Raw genomic sequence first — 23,779 nt, forward strand, 5'->3', positions numbered from 1 at the left:
GCTTCATTTGTCAGGTAGTTTTAGGCAAAACTTGTGGTAATAAAGTTATTAGTTTAACGACCTATTTGTAATATTTGCACTATCTATCTCACTTGTGTATTATAAGAAATATCACTCACCCTATAAAGCCTAAAACAACCAACCCCCAAATTTGGTTTTTAATGTTGGTCTAAATTGGTATTGATGTGTCATATTTTGCAGTGTTAACAATGCACTTAAGATTGCACCCCTGTGTTAAGAATCCGTGTATCATTCGTTCAATCGTTTTTTGATTTAATATTGAAAGTAAAAAAATGAGAAAACAGTTCCTTTTTCGATTTTTCATTTTTTCCAAAAAAACGAAAAACAAGAATTCAGCTTGATTTTTCGTTTTTCGTTCTGAGGTAGCAAAATTAATAAACAGCTGGAAAATTCGATTTCTACACGTGGGCGGGAATGAAACGCCCCTTTCCTCTGATTTGTCAGCCGAAGATCAAACTGTCCCGTCATCAGCTCTTCCTCAGTTCTGCACTGCAGAATAAGAGTCCTCCGTTGTGTGGAGGCGTTTATTGCAACTAGTTAGAAACGTTTAAATGCCAATGTCGCATGTAATTTTGAGACGGTCCCTAAATATGCGTGCGACAAAAAAAGTCTAAAGCTGTGTCCCAAAGTGAAGGCTGCGTCCTTCGAAGGTCGTATTTGAAGGCCGGATGGCCGTATTTGAAGGCCGATTGCGTCACTGCGGCGAGACAAAACGTGACAGCGGCGCGACGAAGGACGTCCCAATTCAAAGGCTGCATCCTTGGAAGGCCGTATTCGAAGGACGGTTGGGTCATCGCGCCGCGACGAAGGCTGCCCTGATTCAAAAGCGACGCCAAATGCGCCCTTCGTTTCCCCGTGAAAGGAAGGATACATAAATGGACACTTAGCGGCCTATCCTACCCCATAAGTCATTGCGCGCCGTTGACGACAGGACTAGAGATCGGTGGTGGACAGCAAATTCACATTTAAATGTAAGTATTATGTTTTCATTTACTGAAATAGCTAGCGAAACCACAGTTAAAGTTTATAATAAACTTCATCTTAACTCCTTCGTCATCATTGCATGGCTTCATTTGTCAGGTAGTTTTAGGCAAAACTTGTGGTAATAAAGTTATTAGTTTAACGACCTATTTGTAATATTTGCACTATCTATCTCACTTGTGTATTATAAGAAATATCACTCACCCTATAAAGCCTAAAACAACCAACCCCCAAATTTGGTTTTTAATGTTGGTCTAAATTGGTATTGATGTGTCATATTTTGCAGTGTTAACAATGCACTTAAGATTGCACCCCTGTGTTAAGAATCCGTGTATCATTCGTTCAATCGTTTTTTGATTTAATATTGAAAGTAAAAAAATGAGAAAACAGTTCCTTTTTCGATTTTTCATTTTTTCCAAAAAAACGAAAAACAAGAATTCAGCTTGATTTTTCGTTTTTCGTTCTGAGGTAGCAAAATTAATAAACAGCTGGAAAATTCGATTTCTACACGTGGGCGGGAATGAAACGCCCCTTTCCTCTGATTTGTCAGCCGAAGATCAAACTGTCCCGTCATCAGCTCTTCCTCAGTTCTGCACTGCAGAATAAGAGTCCTCCGTTGTGTGGAGGCGTTTATTGCAACTTTTTCATGTTTTCCATCAACGAGACTAATGAATGGCTCGACACAACCCGTACTGGGGAAACGGGGCTTTCTTCTTTGTAGACCAGAGTTCTCAAGTGCCAGGGGTTTGCTATTTTCATATTTTCCGAACTGTAAAGTTTTTTTATTTATTTTTTTTTTATCATGAACCACGCTGAGTTTTATTCCTAAGTGACTATATAATGCATTTTACTTCAAATAATCTAAATGTTGACTTTGAAAAGTAGGCGCGTCCGAAGGCTATTCACTCTATTTTGGTTCATTTTTGGTGTGCGCCAGAAAGATGTTCAAGGAGACTGAGACGCACTAAAGTAGAAATCATGTTGTTTTCTTTATTTTTCAAAGGCATGACTTTTTGTAGTCATTTTGAACGTACACAAATAAAAATATAAATTTTTACTGTTTCGAATGACAGAGTAACTAATAACGAAGTTATTTCCCCTGCGAGCAACAAATCCAAGTGATGGCGCCGACGCATCGCTCGCTCTCACAACAGAGGCTATTATCAGTTCACTTCTGGCATTGCTAACTTGACATCGCAGCCTGTTCATTATTAAAATAAAACACAGTCAACCAAATATATAAAAAATTATTCTGCTTAATTTAATTCGTCTGTTGTACAATATAAAGGCTGTGCCGCACAGCAGTTATTCCAAACTCATTTCCCATGCTGTGAAGATGATTTAGCCTATACCTGTAGGCCTATATTGGGACTCGACTGAAGTTTAAAGCCTTCTTTACATTACTAGTAAGCATCCAAATTTTGCATTGCAAATATGGAAACTTGGGACCGAGATGCGCGAAACCGTCGGTACAGTTTCAGTTTCGATTCAAATAGCCTAAATTTGTTTAGGCTTGGCGTTTAAAATAGGCTAAATGTTGTTTATAATAAAGGACACAATAGGCTATTATTATTAGCTATTAGGTTATATTTTTATTATACGTGGCTACTTATTTTTTTATTCTTGTTGTTTTCTGAATACCATTCATTTAAGGATTTGACATAGGCAAATGTCAAAGGGGAAGTAATGGTAAGGGGAAGTAAAATACGCATAGAAATAGCCTATATGTTATTAATAGTGTTTATAATGTTAATGTTGAATTTTATTTATTTTTTATTTATTTTTCTGAATAGGCTATAAAATGCGTTTGTTTCCCTCTCAACATGACCCAGTGCACTGCGCACAAGCGCACATCTTTGAGATATAAATGAATACATTTTAATAAAACACAATAAGGCCTACATTATAAAACTCAGAAGAGTAGCCTATGTATTTTAATATCTCTGTTGTTCTCTGTTCTCCGGTTGTTAGATAGTCAGTCTGAATGACAGTTCATGCGTTTATGTTAGCTGGGTATAGCTAGGCTTAGGCTATAGTCAATGCATTATTCTTTTCTTTTTCTATAAGTGTTAAAATATTTAATTTACAACTAATTATATTGATTATCTATATCTACATTTATTATTTAAAAAAAAATTACTGGGCGATCGAGGGCGACCATGTTAGGCTAACAGCCGTCATTTACCCTGCATAACGAGCTGATGCAAAGCATAAAGTTAAGTGAATTTATATCTACACAGAAGAAAGCCCTGTCTAGTTTATTTCCCAGTACGGGTTGTGTCGAACCATTCGTTAGTCTGGTTGTTTGATGAAAAAAAAAGATTAAATGTAGTTGCAATAAACGCGTTAAGAATCCACACAACGGAGGACTCTTATTCTGCAGTGCAGAACTGAGGAAGAGCTGATGACGGGACAGTTTGATCTTCGGCTGACAAATCAGAGGAAAGGGGCGTTTCATTCCCGCCCACGTGTAGAAATCGAATTTTCCAGCTGTTTATTAATTTTGCTACCTCAGAACGAAAAACGAAAAATCAAGCTGAATTCTTGTTTTTCGTTTTTTTGGAAAAAATGAAAAATCGAAAAAGGAACTGTTTTCTCATTTTTCTACTTTCAATATTAAATCAAAAAACGATTGAACGAATGATACACGGATTGTTAAGTACCCTTTTCTGCTTTTATAGAACAGTTCAGTGAAAAATGGGTCTGGGGAATGTAACTCCCATACAGGCACAAAATAGTAATATATATATATGTGTGTGTGTGTGTGTGTGTGTGTGTGTGTGTGTGTGTGTGTAACTCCCATACAGGCACAAAATATTAATATATATATGTATGTGTGTATGGGAGTTACATTCCCCAGACCCATTTTTATATAAATTTATATGTAAGAAAATTAATACACACATATTTTCTGAAATGTATTGTGCTGTTGTATTCTGCTGTTGTTGTTAACAAGCCATGGTTAATTTGCTCTGCCTTAGGGTGTACTCACACTAGGCACGGTTGCCATGAACCGGGCCCGAGTACGATTGTCCCCCCTCCCCACTCCCCCACTGGCCTGCACTCACATAGGGTTTCAGCATTCGTGCCGGAGCACGCTTACGTCATTATGGTGCGACGGTTTCGGGATAAACAGGAAGAGCGGCGCTCTCACTGAACAGTCTATGCAATGAACACAATGGAGTCCATCGCCCTGTTTTCTTTGTGGATACTTTTGTGTGTTTGGTCCACGGTGGTCCACAGCCCTCTCACAGCCTTTTGTTAAACCGATCTATCGCCTTTGTTGCACGAAATTTTTCTCGTCATCGTGCTGCTCGTATGAGGAGGTTTGCAAGGTACCAGCTGAAGTGCAGCAAGGACTTTGCAGCTTTGATTACGGACTACAGTTCCCGTACATCGACAAGGTAAGAATTAATATACTGAAATGTCATTGAATACAATTAAAGTGTATTGTGAAATTTGATATACAATGTGTGTAATGTTTTTTTTTTGTAATTATGACAGTAGCGTTCTAAAGCTAATAATCATGTATCATTTGCTGGTTAATATTAGCTTCATTCTTGTATTAAGACACCTGTATTAAACGGGACACATAACTGTTATGTATGCACTGGAGTAGTAGTTTGTTGTTTATTTAATTACACTTCAAAGTGCTGTAAGGTAATTTTGTATGCATAAACTATATACAGTTAACAATATTTCTCCATTCTGCTGCAGGACCATATGGATTCGGCAGAGATCTGGTGTGTGGTGGCAGCATGTTCTCAGCAGCTGGACAGACTGTGAGTGGAAGGCTAATTTCAGAATGAGAAGGACATCATTCTTGCAGTTGTGCAACAGCCTGCAGCAGCACCTTCAAAGACAGACCACTTCATTCAGAAAACCAGTGCCCGTGGACCAACGTGTTGCAATATGCATATGGAGACTGGCCACAAATGTTGAGTTCAGAACCATCTCCCATTTATTTGGGATTGGTCAGTCAACTGCTGTTAGCATTACCAACCATGTAGCCTCTGCAATTGTGAAAAATTTGCTTTCCCTTTTCATCAGAACACCCTCTGAACAGGAATTTGAAAGCATAATTCAGGGATTCAGAGACAGGTGGGGCTTCCCACAATGTGGAGGAGCTATTGATGGCACTCACATTGGAATTTTGGCTCCACCTGTTAGCTCTGCAGACTACTACAACCGGAAAGGTTTCTACTCTGTTATTTTGCAAGGTGTGGTTGACTATCGACTTATGTTCTGGGACATTAATGTGGGATGGCCGGGCAAGGTTCATGATGCAAGAGTTTTTGCCAATTCATCCTTGTTTGAGAGGGGTCAGAGTAATACACTGTTCCCTCGGATAACAGAGAGGTTTGAGGGAGTAGATGTGCCAGTGGTGATTTTGGGGGATGCTGCATATCCATTACTGCCATGGTTGATGAAACCATATCCAGAAAATCAACAAACAACCCCTGCACAGGCCACCTTCAACAACCGCCTCAGCAAGGCACGCATGACTGTGGAAAGGGCATTTGGCCTCCTGAAAGGAAGGTGGAGATGCTTAATGAAGAGGTGTGATTGCCGCATAGACAACATAAACACTATAATCAGCGCATGTTGCGTTCTGCACAATTTTTGTCAAGTAAATGGTGAGGAATGTGAGGAGATTGCCACAGAAGAGGAAAATGTGAACAGTGAATGGAATCCTCGTAATACAGCTACTAGTTCAAATGCCACCAGAGATGCATTGTGTTCATATTTCTCAAATTTGTAGAGATAGTGTATATTTCAGGAGGATGGTTTTCATTACATACTTATGTGTCATGCCGCTACTACATTCAGTGCATGTATATTTATTGTACTTATTGGTTTACTATGACTTATTTTTGTGCTGTTGTCAATAAAGTCATATTGTTCATTTCAAGAACAGTGCAGGAGTTATTTGCGAATAACACACATAAAACATAAGATGATGCCGAAAAAAGTTTTAATCATAAAATCAGGAGCACTTCTCACAGGAAAAACAAAAACAAAACAGTACTTCACAGAACACGACCGTGTGCAGTGGTGAAACAAAATAAGAAAATAAATCAAATACAAAGTGCTATGTATCAAGGCACTACTGGGAAAGAAGTTTTCTCAAAAATGACAATTTGCTTGCAGTATACCGTACTTCAATTTGCAGACATACCTGAGTGTCATTATTCAATACAGCATAGAAGGTATATAAACATGAAATTCACAAAGTTTGTGTGAAGTCCACTGAGTGTATATGGAAAGGTTTGAGAGAACTATAGGCTACCTAGTGTGTGTGGTGTATAATTTATGGAAGTGTGTGGTGTATATTGTAGAGGCTCGAGGTAGAATTATAAAGTGTAGAGGTTTGAGGTAGTGCATAGTGTTAGGTTAAAGTGCATAGTAAATATATGCTACAGGAAATTAAACAACTGTTGGTCATATTTACCAATTACAAACATGTTCTTAATAAAAAAAAAAAAACAAGATAAAACTTAAATAACCCTGATAATGAAAGGCAATGTCCAAATACAATAACAACGTAAAAACATGGACGTGAACAACTGTGCCTTTACAGGTTGCGATAAACATGTGTAGAGTTATCAAGCTCAGAGTAGGATGATCATGTCTCAGCATGGTAGGGATACTGCAGATGAGGAGGAAGAGTAGGAGGAGGAGTAGCAGCAGGAGGAGGTGTAGGAGGAGGAACATGAGGAGAGGGATGGTGAGGAGAGGGCTGGTGATGAGAGTGTGAGGGAATCATGGCATCAAACAGTCTGTTCATGGTTTGCAGGAACATCATGTTTGTTTCTTGGCGTTCCTCCCTCTGCTGTTGCAGTCGATGCTCCTCCATCTGTACTTGAGCCTTCATCCCGTTATCAAGCATTTCTTTTTCTTGCTGGTAACGCAAGTGCTCCCCTTGCATGAATTCTTCATGCTGTTTTTTCTGCATATCTAGAAAGGCAGTCATCATGTCACTCACTTCTACCTTTCTCTTTCTCTTTTTGCCTTGTTCTGAAGGTATTGTCTCAGTGTTATCTGATGTGTCCTGTGTCTCATCACCAGTGTTTGAAGCGATTGTTGAGTCTGAATTGACCGATGTAACTACAGAAATAAAAGCAAAATAAACACAAAAGTTAATCATTTTAATAATAACATTAAACAAACATCCCTTATGTAAACTAATTTTTTTCTTTTTGTAGTAAAACCCAGTTTTAACAGGAAACCAAGATTTTAATACAGTAACCGTTTCTTGGTTAGATTTGTAGTAAAACCTTGCGTAATTTACTTTAGGGACATGCACATACTGATTTAACAGAATAGCTATCAAATGGAACTGGTATGTATGTTAACGTTACTCACAGCTCTGTGATCTCTCCAGTCCTGTGTTCTCCGTATCAGATGACGTAGAATCCAGCGATCTTCGTGGATGGGACTCCAGCACATTCGGTTGGCTAGAAGGTTTGCTGCCAATTATACTGTCGACAGCGTCATACCATTGAAATTTGTCCTTTTCTTCTGCAGAGCTGCCCGATTTACGGAGTGCATCCCGTACCTTTAAATACTGTGCCCGCAGTTTTTTTACCTTGTCTCTACACTGCTCAGTAGTTCTTTGATATCCATGACGAAGAAGATAGTCACGGATTTTTCTAAATATATCTGAGTTTTTATGCGTTTTGTCCAGCTGTTCTTGTATGCTCTCATCTGCCCAAATTTCCAACAAGCATTGCACCTCTCCCGTAGACCAAAGCGACCCTTTCCCCGCCATGTTGGCTTTGGAGCGTCGCAAAACCGTGACGTCACGCGTCCTGTTCCGTGCTCCAGCACGGTTAGCGCTCACACTGCATGCGAACCGCGCCCGAGTCCAACTGAACCGTGCTCTGGCCCACCTCTTCCAAGCGGGCCAGGGCCGGCTAATCGAGCCGCGCCCGGGCGCGGTTCGGAGCACTCACACTAGTCAAACGAACCGCGCTTTAGTGGTCAAACGCACTCGGGCACGGTTCAAACTGGCTAGTGTGAGTACACCCTTAGATTGCATGTGTCCTGGGACAGGAGAGGGTGTGAGTGGGAAACCCACTGCTGACACTTGGCCCTGGTTTGTCCTCATGGATGAGGTGTTGGGACAGAGGCATTGCACCAACCCCGCTGTGCTCATGGCCTCAATCCCTGAGGACACACCAGGGCCGAGTTCAGCAGTGTGTGACCAAGAAGAGGAGGAGCCAGGGGCAGCAGCATCAGCACCACGAAGAAGGCGAGACAGAGAGGATGAGTTTTTGGACTTGATTAAAGAAGACATGGGACTGCAGAGGCGAGGAGAGCACTGGAGAGTAGGGAGAGGATGGACAGGCTGTTTTCTCTTCTTGAAAGAATAATTTAGAAAAAAAAAAAATATATATATATATATATATATATATATACAGTATATATATATATATATATATATATATATATATATATATATATATATATATATATATATATATATTCTTGTTTAACTTTTTTTCACCTATATTTTTTAAAAGGAAAAAATATGTACATTTATTTTTATGCAACTTTAAATGTGTAAATAAAAGATAATTCATTGCTCTGGACATTCTTTATTTTTGTAATGATAGTCATAATTTCTACATGAAACAAATACTTCTATACCTTTCCCCCCCCCCCCCCCCCAACTATTTACAACATACGTTAAACATCAAATTCAACATAAACATTTAAATTTACAGTACATAAAATGAGAAAAATGATTTAGACTTTTATTCAACTGAGTGGGAGACCCTGGTGTGCTGCTGGACCGGGATGGGCTCCACAATAGAGACCCTGGTAAGGCCTCCTGCTGGTCATCTGGGATGGTCTCCAGAGTGTTTGACTGCATATTTTCACTATCCACTAAGTTGTCTACTGTGGTGGATTTTAATTAATCAACTTAAATTAATCAACTAACATTTGTTTTTCTTGCAGGAACAACATTCATATGCTTTTAATGTGTCAAAACTCTTTGGGGAAAAACTTGTGACTCTGAATATGTGTCTATGGGTAAAAATAACATAGTTATGGGAAGTGAAACTAGACAGTCTGTTAGAATCTTATGATTAACGAATTAAGTCATCCTTAAAACCTTGTGATAAGTAATCACCAGATCAGAGTTTTCTTTACCTAGTAACAGAGGGGTTTGCATATGAAGAACCAATCAAATAGTGGGGAAATTATGTAATGCAGTATGAAATTTAAGTCATACCTCTTTGCTATAAAAACTGTGGTATATGTGTTTTTCGGTGGGATTCTCAATGGAATTTGTCTGAGATCCTCCGGCCTTTGCTTCTTGGGAGAGATTCCCTGAGAACTGCTCGGGAAGATCTCCTGGCCGTGATTAAAGCATTTAAAGGACAATTGCAGGTCTGTTTGTCAATTTATTCCTGCGCAGGAAGCTAGTTTAGGTAGGAAGCTAGTTTAGTTAAGAAAACTAGTTTAGGGAAATCGAGTCAGAAAAGCTGGTGATCTATAGAGTGGGGACGTCGAGGACGGGAACCAATAAATAGAGCCAGGTAGTCCGGTGATCTATAGAGTGGGGACGTCGGAGACGGGAACCAATAAATAGAGCCGAAAAGTTAGATTAGGTAAGATATCCAAGTGAGGACGTCGCCAGGAGACGAGACTCAGATATCAGCTACCCGAGTGGGGACGTCGCCAGGAGACGAGACCCAGGTAGTTAGGTTTAGGAAAAAAATCCATGACAGTTTGGCGGGCCATCCAGGAGTCCTCGGAATCTCCCTCTGTCGGATGGATGGGAGCGAGGAACCACGTTGTCTTCATTCTGCAGACTGCAGAACCCTGTTCGACAGAGGGACCATTCCAGTCGGGCTAAAAGGACCTAAAGTATTAAGGTAGGACGACAGACTTGACATTTTTCCTTTAAAATGCTTCTAAATTAATTAAAATGTTTAATTAAAAATTGGCTAATTCTGTTAAGTAAAATTTTGAAGAAAACTGGTAATCACATCTTAAAGGTTTAAGTGATTAAAAAAGATATGTTTTTTACCTTGTCTATTAAGGGCAATGAACGATTATGGTTAAATTCAACCAAATTAGTATATGTTGAGTATTTTATTTGTTGTTTTTGAGAGTGCGCCTAGAAAGCTGTTGATGAAATTGGCTGTTTGTTCTGCAAATAGCAACTTGTCATGCTGGAAACCAGATTCAGGAGGGGAAAATACCCTGAGATGCTGTAGTAATGAAACTTGCTTTTTGTTTGAAATTTTGTTTGAAAAGACTTTGATTTTGATTGAATTAAAGAAAGGTTAATAAGAAAAATAAAGAAAGATAAAAAGAGAAATGTTGAAATAAGATCAATAGATAATTTAAAATGAAGAAATTGTTAAAATTATAAGTCATAATAATAGGAATATGCATTCTGTGATAATTAGGATGTTCTGTATTGTTACTTGTTGTCTCCCCCTTGTGGTATACTAAAGAAATCACAGTCACTTTTGTTCTGCGGCTTCCTTTAATGATGTCATCAGTAAGCGCTCAGTTTTGTCTTCAGACAGCTGCATCTTCTGTTCGTGTATCTAAGTCCTTCTGCTCATGTTCAAGCTATAAATGAGCATCGTCGGTATGTAAATGTTCTTTAACGTCATCTATCTATGCAGAGGAATATTTTCATATAAGATGAGATGTAATGTTATTAAAATTGTTGAATAATTTTCCGGATGTTCACTTATGCCGGTGTTACGGATCAACTGGGGATCATGTTAACTGGGGAACGCGCGTGCACGCAGATAGTTTTACCTGGATTTCCAGCAGATGTTAGACGGCTACAGATTCGTCGCAGCCATTTTTCACGGATCATGATTAAAAACGTATGTTTCACCAGTTGTATACACACTGGTATGCATAATAAAGCGATTTGTTTTTGAAGTGTATATTCCTGCGTATTTGACGCAATTTCAAATAAGTTTAACATACTTAAGTGTCAAGCTCAGAAACCACGCCTATGTTAACATGGGGCATTCGATTTCATTGGATGAACAGACTTGTCAGTGCACTTCAGAAGACGTGTAAGAATCTTCTTCTCAACATTAGTGTATCATATTTTCTGTGTTGTCATGAGTTCTAATCACAAATAACAACAGACAGTAGATAAATTAAAGTAGCTAGGCTACCTAAAAGAAACATAAATTGCAAAGTCATTTACATTTTTTTCAAGTTGCATATTGATCTGCATATACTATAGCCTAATTTTATAATGGATCTATTATTTTATATAAAAACACTTATCAGCTTATTTTACTCTGCTGATTATATTAAGATCTCTTTTCTGTACAACCAGCTCTGACGCCTCTATCATTTTCCCTGGACATAAAGTAGCTATGCTTATACACGTAGGGTCATTAAGTTAATTATCTCATGAACTTGTAACATTTTCAACAGATTTATAAAATAAAAAAATAAAAACGAATTTTGACTCTTCTTTCAGAACAATTCTATATAGTAGCAAATATATAGTAATTAAATTAAAAATTGTGTCATGTTTTCCTGTAGCTCAAACAGTAGAGCATTGGTGCTTACAACGCTAAGGTCATGGGTTCGATTCCCAGGGAAAGCAAGAACTGATAAATGTAAATGTGTACTTTGAAATGCCATGTAAGTCACTTTGGATAAAAGTGTCTGCCAAATGTGTAAATGTACATTACGCTCAGTAGGAGCATGAACTTGTATGTTGTGTATCTAATGTCTTGTATTGGACATGTAGAAAACACTTTGTCTTTAGTGATTAAAGTCCACCTTAAAGGCAACCACAATTTGTATTATTGAAATAAGCAAAATATATGATATAGTGATAATGAATTATTACAAATATATACTGATATTCTCTATGGCTAATATTCTCATAGGCCTACTGTCACCAACCTCTTAATCATTTGTCACCTTACATGCATAGCATGACCCTCTCTAAAACAATAGGAAATGCTTTATTGTTTACTTTTTTGCTGACCTCTTTAACAAAAGAAATATGACACAATCTTTTTATGTATACATTTAAATTATGCCAGTTCTCTTCATTTGACTGGTACCATGAATCTCATTAACATATTCTCTTTACTTGTTATGAATCATCACATCATGTGCTTTCATTATTGTTGTCTGCTAACCATTAGGAACAGATTAAAAGGTTTATAAATGAAGTGTCATTGTTGTTAGGCCATATACTGCCACAGCAAATGGATGCAATTAAAGTTAGACAAATCACAAACTTTGCAGGATAACCAATATCCCAATCGCTGCTCAAGAAGATCGTGATTATATAAAGAGGAGATGTGAAAATTTCACAATGAAGGGTGATGGTGTGTTAAATTGTTCTTAAAAAGATAATACAACTGTGACATTTATTTACTAATATAACATGATTACATTAGATGGAGAGCAGCATAGGTATGAAGGCCAAACTGGCCAATGGGTAAGAAAAATGTATACATACATTGCAAAACAAGTAAATGTTCTTCATTAACATGTAACTTAGTCTATAGTTTGTTCTCCCTTCTTTAGATTGAATGTTCAGAATGTGGAAGGTGGGACTGTGTGGTCAGATCTTCCACTGTTGGCAAATACAGCTGTCCTGCATGCATGCACATTTGCCTATTTGTTTTCTTTTTTTTTTCTTCCTTTTTTTATTGTTACTTTCATACCTGTTAGCTAATGAATATGTTTGTTGAACATTCCCCTGAATAAATGCTGTGGGTAATTCACTGGATCCATAAACTATGGCTTCTCAATTTCAACACTCTTTAGGAACATTTATGGAGTGTAGCCTACTGTTTTAACTCATTCCTCAGTAACATTAAAATAAATAATAAATAAATGCTTGACATCCCTTTTACCACAGCAGTAGGCTATTGCTGCTCAATTTAAATAAGCCACAAATCGGCATCATAACAATAATCTGCGAATATACATGCACTGCAAAGACACAATGTCTATAGCATAATTTATTTCATCTACTAGTTGTCATCAGATATTCAATTTCATTGAAACGAGTAACAAAATAATGTGGGCGTGGTCTGTGTCGTGAAATTAAAACACATTATAACTTCCCTTAAATGCGTCTGAAACATTCAGCGGAGCAGCGACAGAGTAAACAACAGTGTCCTAATATGATACAAACATTTACCAATAACGTGGAAAGCTTTTAAATCTGCACAGTGAAAGATTCGCTGTGACGAATCTGTCACCGTTCAACATCAATCTGTCACCGTTCAACATCAATCTGTCACCGTTCAACATCTGCTGGAAATCCAGGTAAAACTATCTGCGTGCACGCGCGCGTCCCTAGTTAACATGATCCCCAGTTGATCCGTAACACCGGCTGTGATATAAACAGAATAGTCTGAGCAAAGTTATGACTAAATACCTTTTAATAACCATTTCATTGTGTAAAATAACAAGTTATTTGTACGAGTATTGTTTAAAACATGTGAACAGACTCAATGTGAAGATTTAGTACTCATTTATGTATATATTTGTTTTCAGTTTTACCCTACTTTTGGTCATCATTAAAGAAGTAAACGATTCACCTTCGTCCAGTGTGGTGACTAGAGGAGGAGTTAAACTGTCTGTCAATTTACACAAAGGGTTGTAACAAGGACGGAACATAGGACATTTTGAGTAATGAAGAAACTTTTATGAGTTAGACTTTGATTTATTAAAGTAGATGAGATATATAGAACTGAGCAATAGAATTTAAGCAATTCACTGCTTTTGCTCTTAAAGTGATTAAAAAATAGTAAGATATTAACTGAACGTGTCTAAATAATATACATTCTATATGAAGGCGTCTAGAATTTGTATCCCGTTATCCCTGGGAGACAGTGTGAAAAAAATGGTTTTGATCTAAGAGATTCTAAGAGTCAATGGTTTATGTTTAACTAAGATAATTTTTGTGCATAGTATGAGAATGAGATTGGGTGACCAACTTTAAATAGAAATTGTGATTTGAACAGGCACAGAACAGACATCTTAGAGTAATTTTATTTTGGTTTCTTGTAAAAAGGAGAAAAGAAAGAATTCTTTTTGTTTACATTATACACTGTATTATAATTAGAGGAGTTTTCCTGCTTTTCTCTGCGTCTTTGCAAAGAAGAAGTGCTTGCTTTTTTCCGCAATGAAGGACTAAGCTTTTTAATAAATTGAAGAATTGCTGTGTTGTAAACCAGAAGAGACTTTTGGAAATTAAGCTGTTTAATTTGATTTTTGCGGTTCTCAGTGTTCAAGAATTTCAGACAGCTGCCTTGAAAAGTGGGATGACTGCAGAAAAATAAAAGAGGAAGTGGGGCCTGCAGCCGCCCTCCTGAAAGAGGAAGTTGAGACTTCTGAGAGGGGTCAGCATGGGGAGACTGATTCAGCCTGCAAAGGTGACAGTTCACTTGAGACTTTTCCTAAAGACAATTTTGCCATGCATTATGACATTTTGTGGCAGGAGATGCAAAAGCCAGCCCGAGGAGAGTGCCACCCAGCCTGACGATCCAATGTATCAGCCTGAAGTTCAACTGAATGACAATCCACACAGAAAGACAATCAGCCGTGTGGGCTAGGTGCTGCATTTTCAATGATCACTACAGAGAGCGTTTCAAATTTAGTTATTATTTAACTTGATTGTTTTTGATTAATCCACTGGTTTCAGCAATTCTTCATAATTCTTCATATTCTTCTCTGTTTAAACTAACTCTTTGAATCTGCTTTCAATAGATACCAGTCAGTAACAGCCCTTCTGCAGGAAGTTCAATAGCGGAAGTTAACACTCATATGGCTGGATATGGCAGTAAGAGTTATGTAAAAGCCTTAATCGGTTATTGACTATGCAGAATTCTATGGAAAATAAAAAATACAATATAGGCCACAAGGCGTCTAAAGAGAAATTATGACTAGAAAAGTAAAAATATTGGTCACTCCATTTCATTTAAAGGTAATTGTCTAGATTTAATAGAAACAATGTTTCTAATTCTAAAACTTTTGAAATCACATGCTGTCATCATCATGGGTACGAGATATAAATGTTATAAATGTTATTTTCTTTTTGTCCATGGATAAAAGATTGTGTGAAGATTTCCAAATCTTCTTTTAAATAGCTTATGAGCAACAATAAAAAGTTGGAAAATTTAAATTGTGCAAAGAATGACAAATTGCATTTGAGAAATTTAAATGGATTCTCTTAACTGCAATTATAGGTCTATACGATTATTATTAAAAGTGTTTAATCTATTTGATTTTTGAAAAGTTAGGTTTACATCCACTGTTTAAACTCAATCACATGGCGACTGCATCGGACATTTGAGTTGATTTGATTGGATTTGAGAATTGATATCCTAACGTTCAGACACTGTTGCAAGGGGAATGCCACAGTGTGTCTACGTTCAGTAGTTTCCGTCGGCGAACTTTGTTACGTTCAGATTTGGTGGTATTCCACTCCTAATAAATATATGTTCCCCATTCAGTTCATAAACTGCTTTGGCAGACAAGAATGTATGAATCTCTGGCCAGAGAGGGGTGTGTGAGAGGGGTGTGTGAAAGTGAGTGTGTGAAATATGGTGTTCAAAGACAAATAAATGATGTCAATCAAAACAGCTGTATCTAAATTTATAAAATATGCCCACAGGTTAAAATATACCCAACAAAATAACAACCATGGATAATTTTGACTAACTATCCTGGTCTGGGTTTATTGTTATGGCAGAAATAAACAATGCCACACCTGTGCAGCGTATAACTTTGGGAAGGCAGAGAGCAAGCAAGCTTGCCCTGTCCACCCCATATTTAACTTTTGACTTTTTGCAGGATGTCATGATGGATCTCATCGAACAGAACTGATTCTGTTCCAAATGTATAAAAATATTGTTTTGTTACTGTTTAACATGAAATTTTACAGGTCTCATCAAAAAAGGATGACCGGCCGGATAAGCAGATGAGTCTGGCGACATGATACATGTTGTCACTAACAAAAATACTTAAGGTCTCCATTCACAGGTGAAAGCAGCCAGGAAATGGTTCACTCCACAAACAAGGTCCCATCTGGGGTGCGGTGACACCTCCGTCCAAGCATCTCGACTTAAACTACACCAACCAGCCCTCAGCAACCACACACACCAACGCCAACGCCGATACCAACGACAAGCGTCAAGTAGAGGAAAACAGGCAGTGCTAGTAACTGACCTCCTTTCTACCAACGGGGGATAGACCTTGCGACAATTCGCAAAGAGTTATCAAGGTGAAGACGGACCGTCCATGGGGCAACGAGATGATCAACACATCTGGAGGAAGATGTGGACCAACTAATGGTTTAAGTTTAGCATGATAATTAATTGTGTGATGTTTATTGATGTTGTATTTTGTTCAATCAAACTATACTGTAGGACTGTATGATTTAGATCTCATGATTTGAACAATTACTGATGAATTTGAAAATATTTCATGTATATGTAAATTGGAAAGAGGAAAATCTCTTATTTCTGTAGAGTATAGGGACTCTAACTAGGTACATTACTGTAAAAATAATAAATAATCTAGGGACTATTTTTGAAGAAACTTGGGGGTTTTGGAACCCTAATTCAGATATCATAGATGCTAAAAAAATGTAATAGTTGTTCTCTAATAAGAGAGGATAAGTTACTTTGCCGGACTAGGTCCGAATAGATAATTGGTTAAACTTCTATAGCGATTAATTAATGACTACATTAAATATTTTTTTAGGTGTTTCCATTTGTTAAAATAGCGAAAGAAAACCTTTCAAAAGGAGATTTATTTTGGGAAACATATTTAATTTCTGAATTATTATTAGTTAGAGAAGTTACCAGTGTGATTATTGAAATGTTCCTTTCATGTATTGTCTGTATTTGATATCTGAGAGGTGACTGCGGGTCTAGTCTATCTAGGAATACAGTTACAGTGCTTGCTTATTTAGCCCGGCTTCCAGAAATGAAATATGGATTTGTTTTGTTGAGAAAGGTCTTCAACATATTAGAAAAATATGAGCACAAAGTTAAAACCTAGACCAAGAACAATGTAACACTTTTGAATTTGAATTCAACATAATTGAAATGTTCAATTTAGAACTAAAATTAATCTAAACAGTTTAGACATTTCAGTGAAATAGAATATTTGCTCATAAAGCAAAATTCTAAAAAGCTTTCTTAATTCAGAATGAAGTTACAGATTTAATGATCTGGATCAATGGATCCATTATGAACTATTCCGCATTGCCAACAAATAGAGGCAGGACATGTTATATCAATCAGTTAATTCTAGAAAAAATATGATTTTAGGATAAATAATTAATGATTAAATGGCACATCAGCTGCTAAAGCTATTCTCATGACAAGAGCTTGGGTTAATTCTAAAGTAATGACATTGTTTGAAACAAAATAATACAATTATTAATATTTGTGTTAAGGATAAAACTGAAAGATTTTATAACTTTTTTGGTTAGATTTTATTACACAGATCCTTAAATAGATCTTACTAAGTAAAACAATCGCCTGCTTGAATTAAAAGCTAACAAAATAAGGTTAAGAAAATGGTTAATCAGCAGTACCCTATTAAAGGCCTAATAGATAAATGTGATTTGAAATTTAGCAAAAGATAATGAAACTTGACTCAAAGTTCTAAAGGCAATGTACTATGGTATGTTTAGTGTTTTACTAAAGATAGAATTAAATCGCTTGATAGAATGTAGGGAAGGAGATGGAGAAGATGGTATGGGTATGTGGAAGATGGTATGTGTATGTGGTAACATTGGAAACAGGTGGTAATTTTATTACAACTTAGGATGCTGATTGAAGGAATATTTGACAGGTATTATAAAGTAAAAGATGGAACATGGTTTGATAAGAGATATCAGGTGGTATTAAAGTCACTGACTTATAATGGTAAAGATAAATTGGATTGCAGGTAAATCATGCAAGTATGAAAAATTTAATAGAATAATTTAGTTTTAATATTTGGCCGTGTATTAGTACGGCCAGAGAGGGGAATTGTGGTGGATTTTAATTAATCAACTTAAATTAATCAACTAACATTTGTTTTTCTTGCAGGAACAACATTCATATGCTTTTAATGTGTCAAAACTCTTTGGGGAAAAACTTGTGACTCTGAATATGTGTCTATGGGTAAAAATAACATAGTTATGGGAAGTGAAACTAGACAGTCTGTTAGAATCTTATGATTAACGAATTAAGTCATCCTTAAAACCTTGTGATAAGTAATCACCAGATCAGAGTTTTCTTTACCTAGTAACAGAGGGGTTTGCATATGAAGAACCAATCAAATAGTGGGGAAATTATGTAATGCAGTATGAAATTTAAGTCATACCTCTTTGCTATAAAAACTGTGGTATATGTGTTTTTCGGTGGGATTCTCAATGGAATTTGTCTGAGATCCTCCGGCCTTTGCTTCTTGGGAGAGATTCCCTGAGAACTGCTCGGGAAGATCTCCTGGCCGTGATTAAAGCATTTAAAGGACAATTGCAGGTCTGTTTGTCAATTTATTCCTGCGCAGGAAGCTAGTTTAGGTAGGAAGCTAGTTTAGTTAAGAAAACTAGTTTAGGGAAATCGAGTCAGAAAAGCTGGTGATCTATAGAGTGGGGACGTCGAGGACGGGAACCAATAAATAGAGCCGAAAAGTTAGATTAGGTAAGATATCCAAGTGAGGACGTCGCCAGGAGACGAGACTCAGATATCAGCTACACGAGTGGGGACGTCGCCAGGAGACGAGACCCAGGTAGTTAGGTTTAGGAAAAAAATCCATGACACTACCAACAGGTTTGCAGGGCTGACTCATGGAATAAATATTGAGATACTTTATTACACTAAAGTACTTTTAATAACCACTAATACCAAATTGGCGAAAAACTACTAGTCATATATTTTAAACCTTAGTTAAGCAATTTTTTTTTTCATTATCTTGCATACTCTAATGTAACTTAAGGCATCAAGAGTAAAAGTAAAGGAATTCTGCATTTCTATTACTGCATGTTGCATTTTACTTCAGAATATTTTCAATATTTTCATATACTTTTGTGTAGTTTAATGTAAAACAATGCATCATATTGTAAAATAACAGTTTTGTAGTGTTGCTGTCCCGTGTGGGACAATTACTTCGAGTATTAACGAAGTATGTAGTTCCTTGTCGCCTAGCAACAGTGACTGACAGCTGCCGAGGACGAGCGGGAGTAACATTCGCACTGGATTTTTTATATTCAACTGGATTTTATATTCAAATGGGGTTAAAAATATGTGTAAATATATTTACCATGGTCCATTTATGTGCATAATAAAAAGAATACACTAGCCTACAAAATCGCATCAAGGTAAGATATAAATGAACATTTGAATCTTCGGCTAAGCCGAAAGTATGACCTGAAACATCCTTAAAATGCTGTACAGTGATCACCAAGCTACTGCGCGATACGGAAACAACTTTTCTGCCTCCTTCACTTGGTCCTCCATTCGTGCAACAAGAGGGGAGACGACAACACCTATCGGCTTTGCATCCCTATCGTTCGCCTTAGCTAACTCATTCACCACTAGAACTGCCATGGCGGTCATTTTGACCGTTTTGAATTTTATATCTGCAATAACTTTGTTGAAAAAATAAATACAATCCTGCTGGTACCTGACTTTTCCTAAAAGTGTCTGTATTTTCATTTAAAATGTTTTTCATATAAATTACCTATGTAAATTACACATAAGGCAAAAAAAACAAAAAAAACAAATGAACATATTTACCTATTTCGGCCATAAACGGTCATATTGACCGCACTGAATTTCGCGGTATTATTATACCAATATACGCAACAATAAAATGTGGTAAAAAATACACTAAACATATTCAACAACAAATCATTTAAATATAATGATATTCAGAACAGAACAAGAATGAAAAAATAACTAAAGCCAAATTGAAATACTTTATACGCGAAAGTGAAAGTAAGCGGCGTTGGGCTCACGTAACTCTCTAATTAGAATCAAAATGTTTCAACATTTGCGATGTATTTGGATGCTAAACTATTCTTTATCATATAGGCTTTGAACTTCACTCACGTTCCAATATCGACGGAAAAAAATCATCCTCTTCACACGCATAAAATGGTACGAATTGTAGCCTACTAGTACTGAGAAACAGAGCAGTGGAATTTTTATATGTTAGGTTGACTATTTTATTATTATATTTTATTATGGCTATAATGAACAGGCTGCAATGCTGGAATATGGTGTGTGTGATGGCGGGCGCGATCGAACAGTGGAAACATGAAAACATCTCCGTCATTTTGTTCAGGGCATCTACGAATATTATTTATTTATAAATTATAAACTTGTTTAAATGTACAGTTTGGTGTTGTTTTGTTTTTAAAAGACATCCTAATACAATAAATGCATTAATCTCTCAATTGGGGATTAAAGATAGAGTTTTGAATAGCGATCAAAATGACCGCTTGTGGCAGTTCTAGTATGGAATTCTGGCACTTCTAGTGCTGACTGAGTGAGCTGGAAAATCAAACTTTTCCCGAACCCCGTGGGGAGGAGGGCCACAACATCATGGCCACCAACAAAACTTAGCAAACATTGTTCTTGCTCCGGCTTTAACTTCTGTAGGCTATATTCGGCAGTTTTGCAACAACGGACCGAATAGCTTTTCTCACATCTTTCTCCGCTGCCATTACTCCAACTCAAACTGAGTGACGCACTACATCAACGTCATCGTTCTCAGCCACTCCCTCTGTTCGCTGATTGGTCCTCCAAAAAAATTGGTTTCTGGAAATCTAAGAATATAGAGACAGAGCGCATTTAGGCCACGCCCACACTCAGGGGGAAAACATTTCAACGGTCTCCATTGACTTTGCATTGCGAGAGGCTGCCTCCTTGTCATTTCTTGCTTCTAACAAAAGACAGAAAAATGCCTAAAAGTTGCTGTGTGACAAGGTGTACAGCAAACAAGCTAAGAAACCCAGAAATAAGTTTTCATGAGCTGTCGACCCCAAAAAACGAGCGTTTGAGGACATAAAAGTGGATACAGGCTGTTGAGACAGAGCGTCACGTGTCTCATTACTATGAGAACTAACGTACGCCCGCTGGAGGAGACCGTAATCGGCAACACAGGATAGTTTATCTTACAGAAATATAATATATAAAACTGACATTTGGATATTTGAATCACCAGTGATCAAATGTTTAACTTACTGCACACGTGGTGTATTTTTAGTGCATACTGAGTGTCAGGATCGCACAATTTACCCATTCGTTCCAGCCTGTATCCACTTTTATGTCCTCAAACGCTCGTTTTTTGGGGTCGACAGCTTATGAAAACTTGTTTCTAGGTTTTTAAGCTTGTTTGCTATACACCTTGTCACACAGCAGCTTTTAGGCATTATTCTGTCTTTTGTTAGAAGCAAGAAATGACAAGGAGGCAGCCTCTCGCAATGCAAAGTCAATGGAGACCGTTGGACTGTTTTCCCCCCGGGTGGGCGTGGTCTTCAGATTATGACGCGAAGGAAAATGAAATTGAGCGGAAGTACGTAGGAGGGCGGAGCCAGGCTAACATGGTGCGTCCTTCGGAGGACGAATAGGCTGCATCCTTGAAGTCTTCAGTCCTTCGAAGGATGCAACCTTCACATTGGGACACAGCTTAAGAATGCGCTTATCTTTATAACGTAGCCTACCCATGTCTTAAGCCGCCTTTCCAATGCGCACGACATTCGCATTTGATTGTCGCATTTCGCCCCCTGGTGTCAGTCGCACGGAACTTTGAAATTGGTCGTGAAGCAACCGTTACCCTCGGCTATTCACAATGGTAAAATGAATGATTTTAATGAATGTAATGCATGCATGAATATATCCACACAAAACGAATGACCCTCAATACATCTAATATAAAAAAACAGTCGATTTTATAGAGCTAATCAATATAAATATTGATTTAATAATTATACAAATATTTTTTCAGCCATAATTATTAATAACCGTCATTTTGCAGGAATACTATAGCGTTTACATAAAAGTATTAAAATATTGGTAATTCTAGCTTCCCGCTCATAGTTTTGATTATAATACATCACATCCGGTCGACCGGTCGCATACGGTCTAGCCGCAGAAGTTCAGATATTTCAACGCATCCAAAGCTCAAATCGGATCCGAAATTTCCGCATACGCATATGATCGGAACTCCCCGCAGCTCCCGTACGACTCTCCATTGGAAATGAATGACTTCCGGTCCGACGGCTGTCGTTTGTCGTTTGCAGTGGAAAGGCGGCTTTAATGCCAAAGACCGCACTATATCTTTATATGACATTCCTAATTTAAAGTAAAATGTTATTTCTTCTGTCATCTCCATCTCTGCTGTAGCCCAGTCTATGGTACGGTTACAGTATTGGCCGCTGTGGCTCCCTCAACACGTGTCCACGACATAATGATGTCGTTACCTCAACAAAATGATCTCGTGGCCACGAGAAAAATATATCGTTCCCTCAACATATGATCTTGAGGACACGACATAATGATGTTACCTCAACAAAATGATCTCGTGGCCACGAGAAAAATATATCGTTCCCTCAACATATGATCTTGAGGACACGACATAATGATGTTACCTCAACAAAATGATCTCGTGGCCACGACTTATGACGTTCCCACGAAATATTATGACGTTCCCACGACTTAATATCACGTTCCCACGAGTTTATATGTTGTGGCCACAACAAAAATAAGTGAACCGAACATGTCCCCTCCTGGTCACCGTAGCTAGCTGATAGAAAACATAAAGGCCAACTTGGACAGAGGGGGCGCGGTGGGTGCCGTGTTTCTGGACTTGCGGAAAGCATTCGACACGGTAAACCACCGTGTCCTCCTGTCTAAGCTCTCCATGTATAATCTGTCCATGGAGACATTGCATTGGATACAATCATATCTCTCAAATCGGATGCAATGTGTGAGGGTAAAAAATGCCTCGAGTGAGTTTACTTAGTAAAACAGCGCAGCGCGTCTGTGCAACACAGATGCGCTGCGCTGTTTTACTACGTAAACTCACTCGAGGCCCAGAGAGAAGGAAATAAATAGTGGAATAAAGTCGTTATTTTTGTGTTTTTTTGCGCACAAAAAGTATTCTCGTCGCTTGATAAACTTAAGATTGAGCCACTGTAGTCACTTGGACTATATTAACGATCTCTTTAATAACTTTTCTGGGCCAGCAAGAATCATTCCCTCTGAAAGCCTATGGAAGAGTGAGACAGCTCTCAGATTTCATCAAAAATATCCTAATTTGTGTTCAGAAGATGAACGAAGGTCTTACGAGGTTGGAACAACATGAGGTTGAGTTATTACTGACAGAATTATCAATTTTGGGTGAACTATCCCTTTAACATAATTATTTCATAATAGACTATTTTAAAATTGATGTATAAAAAGCTAAAGCAAAATTCAGTCTAAAATGTACTGTTCAAATGTGTAATCCAATTCATTATCTATAATATGTATTATGGTAAAAATGGTTAAATTTCCATCTAGTGAAAATACAAATCCGGAGGTTAAAAGCTTGCCATTCTACTTGCCTTATTTTGAATATGTGTAATTTAAGAAACTAGACCTGTATAATCTATGTACAGTGTTGGAGCTATTTTTCACTTTGTTTATTTTAGGCTTAAGTTAAGTTATAGCCTAATTTATTTCCCTTCTTTTCTTGTTAAAGTTCATTTGTTTTATTTTGTATTTATGCTTATTTTTTTTTGTTTACTTAT

The 23,779-nt window shown here is 37.4% G+C and overlaps 1 protein-coding gene across 1 annotated transcript; it reads left to right on the forward strand.

Annotated features, from left to right (window-relative positions):
- Window positions 1-375: 375 nt before the first annotated feature.
- Window positions 376-5,912, forward strand: LOC308681580 (uncharacterized protein). Its single transcript, XM_081350607.1, has 3 exons — window positions 376-992; window positions 3,984-4,406; window positions 4,720-5,912. Exons 2-3 carry the CDS (start codon window positions 4,321-4,323, stop codon window positions 5,762-5,764), a joined length of 1,131 nt encoding a protein of 376 aa, XP_081206733.1. The 5' UTR covers window positions 376-992; window positions 3,984-4,320; the 3' UTR covers window positions 5,765-5,912.
- Window positions 5,913-23,779: the final 17,867 nt, after the last annotated feature.

The sequence above is a fragment of the Scardinius erythrophthalmus genome (assembly GCF_964197995.2).
Source record: "Scardinius erythrophthalmus genome assembly, chromosome: 2".
NCBI classification, from domain to species: domain Eukaryota; kingdom Metazoa; phylum Chordata; class Actinopteri; order Cypriniformes; family Leuciscidae; genus Scardinius; species Scardinius erythrophthalmus.